At 39.3% G+C, this 13,534-nt stretch overlaps 1 protein-coding gene across 1 annotated transcript in view; it reads right to left on the bottom strand.

The window, feature by feature from the left end:
* FAM65C (family with sequence similarity 65, member C) overlaps positions 1–13,016 on the bottom strand; it is a 29,857-nt gene extending 16,841 nt beyond the window's left edge. Inside the window, exons 1-9 of the mRNA XM_009998661.1 lie at positions 12,916–13,016; positions 8,852–8,998; positions 5,607–5,685; positions 5,437–5,460; positions 5,258–5,311; positions 4,392–4,541; positions 3,854–3,917; positions 3,415–3,458; positions 2,618–2,743 (exon numbers count right to left, since the gene is read on the bottom strand). Coding sequence (XP_009996963.1) covers positions 2,618–2,743; positions 3,415–3,458; positions 3,854–3,917; positions 4,392–4,541; positions 5,258–5,311; positions 5,437–5,460; positions 5,607–5,685; positions 8,852–8,998; positions 12,916–13,016 — 789 coding nt within the window. The remainder of the gene's footprint in view (positions 1–2,617; positions 2,744–3,414; positions 3,459–3,853; positions 3,918–4,391; positions 4,542–5,257; positions 5,312–5,436; positions 5,461–5,606; positions 5,686–8,851; positions 8,999–12,915) is intronic.
* Between the last annotated feature and the right edge of the window lie 518 nt (positions 13,017–13,534).

Below are 13,534 nucleotides of genomic sequence, written 5' to 3'. Positions count from 1 at the left end.
AGCCCCTCACCCAATCTTCATTGTGCAGTGGCAGCAAAAAAACACTTTATAAGCACATTTCCAAAGGCTGTGCTGGGAAGATGCCAGATAGTCTCTCCTATGTAACCCAGTTCTTGCTGCCAGATAGGAGGGGAACATTGCAATAGCTGCTTTAACACAGCTGCCAGAACTTGAAACCCCACACTGGCACCAATTCCTAGTAGAGTAGGATCCAGCACAGCCTTCAGTCTCAGCTCCTTTTAGGCTGACAGGAGTCACACTAGAGTCCAGCCCATGAGAGATGCCAGACTACAGTGGAAATGCTGCTTAAGGATTAACTCCACCTGCTAGGTAAGTGCCAGAATCAATGCCAGTGGCAGCTGCACAGGAGTCTATGAAAACTACAAGCTTCCCCCAAGAGGTACCCACAAGATGTCACTTACAGCTCACAGGCCACTAGCACTCATCCCTAACCACAGAAGATATGACATCCTCCCAGTAACATAAAAAAAAGAAGCGTCAGAGCTCTAAATAAAGATGTAAAGCACACACAGTTTGTACCACATATAAATGTCATTGGTTCTTTGTAGATATGGAGCATCTCTGAAGTAAAACATGACAAAAGAATCTGTGCAATGCTATGCTTTCCATATACCTATTTCTCTATTTCAATAGAGAACGGTACTCCAGGGTCTTAATATTCCATATGTGTGATATATATATACACGTTTGGTCTTCACATCTAGGCTTCACCCTAGAAAATCCCCAATATTGATCTGGGACCTTTAAAAAACACACACCAAAACCCAAATCAAACAAAAACAAACCCCAAACAAACACACACCCACATATCCCAGACTCTAGAATATGTGAAAGGAGATGCACTAATAGAGTTACAATGCCAGGAGCAAAGGAAAAACAGAAATAGATGCCTGTTCAGTAAGCAGAACACTGATTAACTGCCATTTTACATGGCTAGGAAAAGACTACTTAAGAATTTTGACAAGCGCTTCGTAGCCTAACAGGTAAGTAGCATGGAAGGAGACCTGTTAACCCACTGATTCCAATCCAACCATTATACACCACACCTTGATTTCAAACTTCTCGTGGAGATTGGGTATAAAAATCTTTTCTTCCTCATCCCATGTCTGGCTGTCATCAGTCTCAATCTTGCCTTTCAACCTCCATTTTTGGCGCCCCAGTCGCACAAACACCTAGAAATGATGAAGAAAAAAGGATGCTGGGTCAACATATCCCAGAATGTTCCTTTCAGTCCATAGGCCTCCTATTGTTCCAACACAGCAGTGGCAAAGCCAATCCTTTGATTGCTACACATTTAGGAACTTGGCTAAAGCTAGAAGACTGCAGGCAGGAATTCAGGTTGCAGGTTTTAACACCTTAACTCATTGTCAAGTGACATATCCCACTCATCCTAGAAGAACTGCAAAGCTCCATTGTGTAGCATGTGTCGTGCTACTGAAACACAAGGCACACTGGGATCCCTTTGGAATGAAAGAGAGCAACCCAGTAAGAAACTAAAATGCATACAAATCATGCCAAGGGCAATCTTCCAAGAATCAGGCAGCAACTGTTACTTGATTCCAGGACAACTTTGAAGACAAATATATAACAGGTAGGTTTCAATAGAGAATCACTGCCATCTTATAAACCCTCCCATAACATGTTAAATTACATCTTTCTCTCCTGAGTGTCAGAGGGCAGAGTAACTGCACCAAAACACCATTCCCATCAGAACAGTGAATGGGGTTTGACACAGTCTGGTTTCAGCTGCCTGCTACATACTGGGCCTTTCCTCTCCTGTTCCTCTACTGCAAACTCACAGCAGTAAAATAAATGACAAAATGAATTGCTGTATATACTGCACCTCATACTGGTCTCCCGGGCAGAGACGTGCAAAGCCCACCAACCCTGAAAAGAGAAGGAAAACTCCTAAGACTTGTAGAGTTTTACAACGTCCCAAGATGTCACTTACAGCTCACAGGCCACTAGCACTCATCCCTAACCACAGAAGATATGACATCCTCCCAGTAACATAAAAAAAAGAAGCGTCAGAGCTCTAAATAAAGATGTAAAGCACACACAGTTTGTACCACATATAAATGTCATTGGTTCTTTGTAGATATGGAGCATCTCTGAAGTAAAACATGACAAAAGAATCTGTGCAATGCTATGCTTTCCATATACCTATTTCTCTATTTCAATAGAGAACGGTACTCCAGGGTCTTAATATTCCATATGTGTGATATATATATACACGTTTGGTCTTCACATCTAGGCTTCACCCTAGAAAATCCCCAATATTGATCTGGGACCTTTAAAAAACACACACCAAAACCCAAATCAAACAAAAACAAACCCCAAACAAACACACACCCACATATCCCAGACTCTAGAATATGTGAAAGGAGATGCACTAATAGAGTTACAATGCCAGGAGCAAAGGAAAAACAGAAATAGATGCCTGTTCAGTAAGCAGAACACTGATTAACTGCCATTTTACATGGCTAGGAAAAGACTACTTAAGAATTTTGACAAGCGCTTCGTAGCCTAACAGGTAAGTAGCATGGAAGGAGACCTGTTAACCCACTGATTCCAATCCAACCATTATACACCACACCTTGATTTCAAACTTCTCGTGGAGATTGGGTATAAAAATCTTTTCTTCCTCATCCCATGTCTGGCTGTCATCAGTCTCAATCTTGCCTTTCAACCTCCATTTTTGGCGCCCCAGTCGCACAAACACCTAGAAATGATGAAGAAAAAAGGATGCTGGGTCAACATATCCCAGAATGTTCCTTTCAGTCCATAGGCCTCCTGTTGTTCCAACACAGCAGTGGCAAAGCCAATCCTTTGATTGCTACACATTTAGGAACTTGGCTAAAGCTAGAAGACTGCAGGCAGGAATTCAGGTTGCAGGTTTTAACACCTTAACTCATTGTCAAGTGACATATCCCACTCATCCTAGAAGAACTGCAAAGCTCCATTGTGTAGCATGTGTCGTGCTACTGAAACACAAGGCACACTGGGATCCCTTTGGAATGAAAGAGAGCAACCCAGTAAGAAACTAAAATGCATACAAATCATGCCAAGGGCAATCTTCCAAGAATCAGGCAGCAACTGTTACTTGATTCCAGGACAACTTTGAAGACAAATATATAACAGGTAGGTTTCAATAGAGAATCACTGCCATCTTATAAACCCTCCCATAACATGTTAAATTACATCTTTCTCTCCTGAGTGTCAGAGGGCAGAGTAACTGCACCAAAACACCATTCCCATCAGAACAGTGAATGGGGTTTGACACATTCTGGTTTCAGCTGCCCGCTACATACTGGGCCTTTCCTCTCCTGTTCCTCTACTGCAAACTCACAGCAGTAAAATAAATGACAAAATGAATTGCTGTATATACTGCACCTCATACTGGTCTCCCGGGCAGAGACGTGCAAAGCCCACCAACCCTGAAAAGAGAAGGAAAACTCCTAAGACTTGTAGAGTTTTACAACGTCCCCCCAAGGCCTCAGCTTGCAATAAATAAAATTACTATCCGGCTATCTTGCTCAACTCTGTGCAGAAGCTATGCCACTAGCACAAAATACTCTTAGAAGGACAAACTTTAATTGAGCTGAGGAAAGAAAGCTTGTCAGCTTTTTTACTCAAATACAAAATACCTTTGCTGATCTGTTTTACAGTGCTGAAACAAACATAACTTTGCCAAATTCCATTCAGGATCTGATCCAGAAAGCCAGTGAAAGCAACTGACAATTAATAAATGGACTCTCAATGGATCAGATTGCTACACAGGAAACCCAAAAATCAATTGATGAGTCTTGAAGGAAACAAGAGAGGAACATACCTTTCATCTTCAAGTGAAACTCTCCCAAATGGACCTCCAATGCCCCTTCTATAAAGCACATGTCCTAGAGAAAAGACTGAACAGTCACTATGACTGAAAAGCAGCACAAGTAGATGCCTTCCCATACTTGTCATTTTCTTATCTTTAAAGGACAGGGGCTTTTTGGCTTTTTTTTTTTTTTTTTTTTTTTGTTGCTCCACAGGAGAGCAGAACTTCAATTCTCATCCCATTACTTCCAATGGAAGTCATAACGGACTCCAGTATTAAAGCAGAAATTCAAGAGATTTTTCACTGGTCCTTATGAATACATGAAATCAAGTTGAGTAGGAGCAAAACAAGGACATAGAATTCAAGAGCTTTGCCCACAAGATATTTATCTCATAAGCTTTAGTTCACATTATGTACCTGTATTTCATTCATAATATAAGTTTTTAACCCACATCATTAGAGGGAAAAAAAAAAAAGCTGGCAGCAAGTCCTGGTACATTTTTTGCTAAGAACAATCAGGTCTCCATTACACATGTGCAGCATTTCCTACCTCTGTGCACTCTTGGAAGTTCTTGTAAAGCTCCACCAGGCTTTCTCTGGAGGCTTTTGTGGAAGGAGACAAGGAAAAGGCATGTTTCATATTAGTGGCCCCATCTCGTAGTCTGCACTGGATACAGTAAGCTTCATAGAGCTCTTCTACCTTTAAGATATAAGTGGTGGGGGAAGAATAAAAAAGAATGACCCAGCATAGTTATTTAATAAGTTTTGAAAAGGAACATCAGCAGTATTTCCTGGCAAAATACCCAAGCATCATAGTACTGCAGAATGCTGCAAGTCCTGCATTTTACAGACTGATTTGAGTGCAACAGTTTGTAGGCATTCCTGAAAAAAAGCATGGGATACTGAGAAACAATTCATTCTGCTATTATCAGACAAGGAGCAGAATAACACTCTGTTCAGGGAAAAATTATTTGGGGAGCAGGAAACTGATTCCCTCAATACAGATTAAAACACCTACATGTTTAGCTGTGTCAGAGGAGAGATTTGATCCCTTGAAAGCAAATGAGAGACAGAAGACATGCACTCTACAGAACTGCCCATTTGGCCCCTTGTGGGAAGAGGGGGAAGAGATGCAAGTCTTCCCACAGCCACCTTTTCTAAATACACTGGCAAAGTAAGCAAACTGGTTTCACAGGCAAACTCAGGTTGGGTTGCACCCAGTCAGCCTGAATAGAACCATTCAAGAAAATAAATAAATAAAAATCCCCTCCTTCTTTAAAAAGAGTGGTTACAGTTTTCAGAAAGTAACCACCATCATCCTTTTTCAGATGAATTATAATCAGAGTACTTTTTATTTAGATAGTTTGCTTATATAGCAATGTAAGCCTTACAGATACAAGAGATAAAACTCCTTACCTTGCTTATGTGAAACTCCAGTTTTCTGATGTATCTCTCCACAGAGCGAATTTGCTTTTGAAGAGAGGAAAGAGAGGGAGGGACTTCAGAAATTTCCTAAACATGCCTTCAAGTAACACAGTAGACATATGATTTTTTTTTCAATTTGCAATATTTCATCTCGTCCTTACAAGTCTTACCTTATCCAGGTCATAGTAGAAAGCCTGAAAGAGAAACAGCACAGGCTGAGCAGGAGAGCATGCATATTTGTAGATATTAACAATACTTCCATATTTACTGCATCTACTTTTTAATTTTTTTAAAATTTTTTTTTATGTTCTTTAAGTATTTAACATTAGTAGTGTCTTACCAATCTGGAGTTCCTTTTTGTGTCTTTGTGTCGACCAGAGAGATAATCCAATTCTGCCTGATGTGCTTCCAAGTATTCACTAGAGAGGAAGAAAACCCAGCATTACATTCTTCTGGTACAATAATTAAAATGCATCCTCAAAGAATTTTTCAGCAGAACATTAAAAAGCAATTTCCTTCTCTAGGAGACTTCTTTTATTCTCTAGAGACGTGAATGGCTATAGATCAGGACATGGGTCAACAGAGAAGAAAGGATGGTTTCCCTAAACAAGTATCTGTCCTAAATGCAAAGTCACTCCTACAGGAGCACCTTTACACAATGAGTGCCACCAGATGCTGGTAATGGTTACCTAACTTTTAAAGATGCTGTACATTAGGAATCCTCCTGAATCATTTTTACTCCCTCAAGATCTGGAATGCTGCAGTTCAATTCAAGAAAGCCAACACTGCTGCATAAGTTATATACACATGTACACACTGCACTCATTCACTACTGCTTGTTTCCCTTCATCTAAAAGAAGATAGGCTCTATTCTGGGAATGTGGGACAAAACAAACCAAGGCAGTAGAGCTGGAAGTACTTCTAAAGGCAAGAGAAAAGAAGGATGTAGGAGAACACCAAGTTTCTAACACACACAACTCAGCTCAGAGATCTCCTTTTCAAATTTCCTGTTTGGCCTTCTGAAACTTCTTCCGCAAGATAGAAAACCAGTTCATCTGTTGAGCAAGTCTTTTCTTACAATTACTGAGGAGTAACACCAAGCAACTCCATCTTACAAAGTCAAGGAATTGCAACATGAAACACTTCCACTATCTTTTAGTCTACTAGATATTTTCTTAATGTAACCAATACTTTTTCCAGAATGGGAACTATTATGCAAGGTGTGAAGCACTTGGTGCCAGTTGGCTTTTATGGAGTTTCATGCATGCAAGGATTGTCCCTTAGGAGTTCCCACAGGGCCTTAAACTATTTCTGCTAAAACCACCTTCTTCCAGCTTTGCTTTTAATACAGGATAGACTTAGCTAACTTTTTCCTCTTATGCTTAAAAGAGAAAAAGAGTCACCTGGTAAACACGACATTACAAGACAATCTCCGAGCAGTGAAAATAACTTCATTTTAGGCAGCTGCACTTCTTCACATTTGCTTTGATACATTTCATTTTCTTACTGTTACAAAACCAGTTCCCCCAAGACACTGAGTGACTCCAGCAATCAGCAGTCTACTCTTTGCACTTGCCTATTAACAGCTCGGTGCAGAAGTAGTCAAGCCTGGTGGCAGAACAGGGTTCACTTTCCTTTCAGAAAAGCTTCATCACTTCTACATTTAAGTATGTTAGAACTGCCAGCTTGATAGAATGGTACCCAGATGGCTAGCAGAATAAAGAGTTATTGGAATGGTACCCAGATAGTTAACAGAATAAAGAGTTGTTTGCTAGACCTATAAAGAAACAGGCACGTAAAACATGTACTGTACTAAAAATTCAAGTCACTCCAGCACCAAGTGGACTCAGTCTGCATCTACTTAAAATTTGGACGCTGCATTGCTATTTGATACAGTTGTTTTCTGTAGGTTACTTTAGTCAATTAGTTAGCTACTCAGTTTTGGCAGGAGTCTGATCATATGGCATTCCCTGCAGAACTGGGAACAACTTCTGATCCACTTTATGGCTTCTCCTCCCTAAGCTCTGATAAATTCTAAACTCTACAAAAACATTTGGTTTCATTATTTGTTTTAAAACTAAATCCACTAATAAGACATTGACGGATATTTTTAGGGCTGTGACTTTATAGTATTCTATTGGAATAAAAATGTTACAAATCCGAGTTTACAATGTATTATTACAGTGCATTTTTATGTTCTTTGCTTAAGAAAACAAACTAATTTCAGAATTAATACAGCAGCAAAACTCTGAGGACAGCAGCAACATATATGAAGGAATTGTTAGTAGGATTGCAACAGAAAGAGCTACAGAGTTTACAAATCCAAGAGAAAGTATTTTACCTTCCAAAAGTAGCTTCAGGGGGTAAATGAAGTCCCTATGATATTAGAGTAGACCCATCAACATCAACTGTAATCATGTGAGATGTATTTCTTGTATAATTAGATTTGAAGACTCAATTAAAGGATAATCAGTTTCAATCACTGATGGAGGCAAACAGCACTCACCACCATTTCCTTTCTAGCCTGTAACACCAAGAGAAAAAGCTCACCCATGTTTTATTTGCTATTTCAGCACTGGATAATATCAGCGTTTCTAGGAGGTAAGTGACAGCTTCCTCAAAGCCAGAATAACCTAAATTCAGATTGCCAGCTCATCCTTTGATCTCTACTATGTCTGCTACATATACCCCCCATATCTGCCAGACCAAGACAATGGACAAAATTGGTCTTTAGCCTTTTTGCTCAAGTCTGTACTGATGCAATGCTGGCTGTTCAGTCAACCATAGTAAAGACTCTATAATAATGCTATATTTAAAACAATTCTTTTTACATTGCCATAACAAGATGGAATTATATTACACTTCTGTTTCATCACATCAAGTCAGCTGAAGTTTTCAGGTGGATCTGCTTAGTCCTTTCCCTTTACAAGCCACTCAGAGATTAAAAAGGACTTTTGAACTCCAGAGTTTAGTTCTATGGAAAGAAAAAAATAAAATAAAAAGACCCCAGCATATCTAATTCTTTACTTTAAGTGTTCTCTAATTACCATAGAGAGAATAGAAATGGCTTATGAACCAGCCTCCCCACTGTGTCCTTTCAGGGCACACCCTCATTTTCAAACTTAGTTTTAAGTCAGCTTTTGGAGTCAAAGCAAACTCCACACAGCTCACTCTTCAGATACTTTCTGCCAATCACCCTCCAGGTCTGGCGGTCCCATTCCTACCCAAGGCTCTCCTTGGTCTGCAGACTTCCTCCCTGCCACTCTGCATGCTCTGAAATCCTTAATTTCTCAAGAAAGCTTAGTTGCTTTTCAATAGATGAAGAATCTCCCCATAGAGTTCTACTTGTCGCTGACTTTTTAGAGAAGTGTAGCAAACTAGGAACAAACAAAAACATCAGAGCACTTTGTTTGCAAGCAGACTGTCTGAGAGCAAATGAAACTTGTTTTACAAGGTCCCAAGCCAGTGTCTGGGAGAGTCACTAGACATGTTTAAGAGATGCCAGATGGAGACAGAGAACAGTAATACACAAACTTAAGCAGCATGACTAGGTAAGGCAAATTACAATATTTAAAATGTCCTTACTTAAGTCCTTTCTTCAAAGCTTCAAAAATTTTCTTCACCTGCAGTGGCTTTGGATCCCAGATGACTGCTCCCTTCTGCAGGGAATTATATGCCTTGGGTGATTTCAGTGACATTCTTGATCTCACTGAACTTCTGCCGAGAGACTTTCTGTGGAAAGGGAAAAGAAATACAGGAGAGATGCAAAACACATCACCCGGGAGAAAAAAAGATGCTTAACACGCAAAGCTTACAGGCTACAGGTCATATGCCCAGTACCATTTACTCTCACACAAAAGAGCAAAGCTCTTGAACACACTGAGAATACTTTCACAGATGACAATAGAAAGTTAAAGCCCAGCTCTAAATACCTACTGCAGAAAAGCTGCAGATTTTTCATAACTTCAACAATAATAATTTCAGCAAGAAACATTTACATCTCCAAGCTTGACACAGCCTCTGAGAAGCCTAGTGGTTCTTTTTTGCCTTTTCAAATAAAGAAAAATTGTGCAAGTACCTATTTCTTTGGGAGGAATAGGAGCAATGAGCAAGAAAAAGAAAAGCTCATTTTTGTAACAGGTTAATAACAAGCTAATGTTCATACTGCTAGCAATTGTCTTAATACACATGCACAGCAGCCAGCTAAGGCCCTGTTTCTGTGTGAAAATTCACACCAGTTGTTGGGTCAACAGAACTAGTCAAGTAAGCCACACTGCAGGACAAGGACATTTCCATTCTGACTCTCACCTGCAGTTCAGGAAAATGGGGCAGCAAACTTTTGATCTACTCATTGTCTAACTGATAAAGTTAACATAAAAAGCCTTTAAAAATAGCTATTTTGTTGCCTGTATTCACCATCCATTTAACTGATGGCTTAAAGCCGTACCAGATTGCATCTAAGATGTTGTTATCAAGGTGTTTTTTTCAGTGTCTAACACCTAACTTATTTAATGTTAAAAGCAAATACCAACACAAAAGTCCCACACACAGGATTTTCTGTGCTAGCCTAAAGAGTTAGAACACCTCTAGCTATTAGTATATATAATGTTTAAAGCAGAAAATGAGCTTTCTGCAAATGGTTCTTTGACATTATCAGATTCCTGCCTAGCTCTTCCTACCTCAGTCTCTATACTCTTCTATTTTTATACAGCTTTGTTAATAATACTCCCTTTTAGAGTCAAGCCTCTAAAATACCAGTATCTAAGAAGTTTTCCATTTCACCAAGCCAACTGGCTGCTCTCAAAGAAGCTTTCCATCTTCTCTACAAGCTCTGTCCTAAATTCAGCTCACCTGGAGAAGCAATGAACTTCCACAAGCTTAATACTTAGCCACTGGCTGTTTTAAGTTCTAGGCAGGTGACTGAGGCCTAAGGAGATTATTAACCGTGGTGATTAAACCCTAGGCCCAGCACACCTGAGAGCTGTTCCCAGTCCTATTAAAGAAACCTTGGAGTAACTACTTAAATTATCCTGGAGCTAAATTCCACTTAATTCCATTTTTAAACATATAATCTCAAAATAATCTAATCAAATTAGGTGTTGCCAAACATTACTGGATATTTAATTTCTCCATCCCAATGATTATTTGAGGTTTTTATGAGGCTTAATATAAAGTATTAATTAACCAAATCCTTTGGAGCTCAGGTTACCTATAACAAGAAACATAGCTGTTAAATTAGAAACTTAAATTAATATTGTCTTCTTTTTTAAGATAATGAATCCTTGAGTATTCCATGCACAATGAGAGGGTTCCAACACAACTAACACTGGAAGGGACAGTCTAGCCAGTAACAGCAGTGGAGTCTCCTAGAAGGATCATCACTTAAAATTCTTTCATGCATAGAAGGACATAGCACCCAGTTGCTCTAGATGAGTACTCTAATTAGCAAGATACCACGTGGGAGATAGAAGATAATCCTATATTTTGAAATTAAAAAGCCCAAATTAATCCCGGTTTTTGTTTATTTTTTGAAAGGAAACAACTCAATATTTATCTTCAGAGTTTTGGACTACAAAACCTAAATTCAGGAAATCATTTCCATTCAGTTGAAGCATAACATCTAAGCACTGCAAACAGACAGGTGTGGATTTATAACTCACTATTTTTCTCAGTATCTCTTGCTGACTGACGTAGCCTACACATACTCAGTGCACTGATGCTGAGAATCCCATTTTCATACATTTCATAGAAAAGTTAAGTAGCTGACATGGGCATTTAGAGACAACAGCTTAAAGCTAGATGATATGTTGCTACTTTCCCTTGTGAACTTAATGATTTAAGTGTCATATTTCCCACTTTATAGATAACAGGAATAATATTTACTTCCTGTGGAGTCTATTGTGAGGTAAAATGTCTGACTGAGAGCCTCAAAAGGAAGTTGCTGAAGAAATGCAGAAGTATATTTAGCATCTGCTTAAGAATCTCCATGTGGACCTGATTTGTGTGTCATCCTTTGGACAGACCTTGCATAGGGCCCCTGCAATCTCCTGCTGTCTTTTGCAACAGTGCCTGAGGGAGTGATAGGTTAGGAAAGGGTGATTAAAAAATTTCTTCATTATGCTGAGGAAAACTCTTGGGTGTTCATTGGGCTGTGACTGAGCATCTAGTACATAGATTTTCCTTACTGTGGTAATTCCTGAACAAAACTGTCTGTCTAAACACTTAAATAATGAAAAGCAACATCATTAACAATGCATAAAGAGAGGCATTTGGTTTGAAAAACTTTGCAGTTAAAAGTAACAGAATAATCTTAAGGGATATATAAACTCTTCTGTTTGGGGTGTTATTACCCTGCTGGACTGTGCCTTTCTTGGAGAAACAGCTGTTCAACACTTTTCCTGGTAGATCCTTTCCCTGCTAGAACTCCCACTATGTACTTGAGCTCAGGTTCGTTCATTTCATTTGTTGACAGTGTTTTTCTCAAGATCTTAGAGACTGCTGTGATTTTAGATGTCCTACATTTGCGAGGTGTAATACTATTTTTCAGATTCCACAACAGATAAATTTATTAAAACATAAAAGACCTCTTGATTATATCACAATCATGCTGGAATTTCATGTTTGCTCACACTTAACCATGCTGTGTTTAACTAAAAGGCTAGTTCAGTCAATTGGTTCTTTGAAAATATATTTTATTACATGAGTCAGGTCTTTTACTGATACACTACAGGATTTTTTAAAGCACAATGCTTTTAGAGGCATACCTTCCAAGACTCATATATGATACTGCTAAATGAATCATGTTGTTATTATTCTAACATGCACTGGCAGTCAGAGATTATATTAATTTTCCACTTAAATACTGTATCTTCTAAAAGCACTCACCAGACTAGAAAGGGATAACCACGTTCAGAAAAAGAACAAGAGCACTTCTAGTGGAAAAGCTGCACGGTTCTCTACATAGAGCAATACTATGTAACAATTTATGATTAGCAAAAAGGGAAAAACAGTGCAGGATGGTTTAGCAATTACAGAGCTCGACTGAAGTCGGGAAGACTGGGCTGCAGCCTTGGCTGTACTGTAGACCTGTCACTGATGGCAGTGAATTTGCAGTGGTCTCCTTGGCCTCTTTGTATTCCTTCCTTCCTCTCATTTGTGGCACTGTCAGAAAGCAGCCCTTCCTCTCATGTAATGCTGCTCTGCTTAAATAACTCCAGAAGAACCTGAGCAGGGTTCAATTACACATTTTGCCATGATTCACCATTAACATCCCCATCTTTTTAAAGGTCTAGTATATTTTAAATAACTATCCAGAAGGTTGAAGTCAGAAAACATCAGTTATGACCAGGCTGCTAGCAAAAAGGGTTGCAGCCCTTCATTTTTCTAGAAGAAATAAACACTATTAACAGTCTGATACATAACCTCTAAAATCCAGCCACCTCTGCAGAGCAGTGTGTGCAGCAGAAAGATAGTATGGTGTGAAGTACTGCTATTTATCAATGAGCCACAATAACACTCAATAGTTTGAAGACAAAAAAAATATGGAACAGCTACACATTGACATTTTAGGTTAACAAAACCCCCAACATTCACGGTACCTAATGTCTCTTGCCCAAACAATCAGGTGTTTTTCTTTTTGTGTTACTTACGCCAGTTTTCTGCTTTGCACAGTGCTGAATCCAGTGAAGGAACAACTCCTGCTGATACCACCCCCATCACCAGGAGAGACAAAGGTGAGTTTGACCGACATGGTTGCCAACCCGTGAGTCTATCAGCTTCTGAAATAAGCAGAGAAACAGATGAGTCAAAACCTTCAAGGCAGTTCAGACTTAGACCTGTGCTGCTGCAAGTGTTGAGCTGCATGAAAGTGAAAAGTCAGAACAAGTAGATTAAATAGAAAAAGTCTTGTCTGCTATACATGTTTCCTCTGTTGCCATCCACAATATGATTAATAAGGGACTGAATAGTCTAAAATGAAGTCTCTCATGCCCACTTCAATTTCTGATTGATTTTACAAACTCACTGTGTAAAAGCAGAATAGCCTCAATTCACAGGCTCTCTATATTCCCAATTTTTAGAAACCCTGTAATTGTCCCACAGCTTAAGGTGTTCAGGCCAACCAGTGTATTTCCAAATCAGAATGGCTGCCAGAACAATACTTAAGCTTCAGACTCAGTCAAGTCCAAAAAGCAGTTCCTTGCATCTGTGCAGAGCCATGCTGAAGTCAATGGTAGAACTGGCTGAATGTGGTACTTTAGCCCAAGGCAG

This window comes from Chaetura pelagica, unplaced genomic scaffold, assembly GCF_000747805.2.
Source record: "Chaetura pelagica isolate M959 unplaced genomic scaffold, ChaPel_1.0 scaffold275, whole genome shotgun sequence".
Classification (NCBI taxonomy): domain Eukaryota; kingdom Metazoa; phylum Chordata; class Aves; order Apodiformes; family Apodidae; genus Chaetura; species Chaetura pelagica.
Note: the sequence above shows the minus strand (reverse complement) of the source record. Positions and strands in the feature narration are given on the sequence as shown.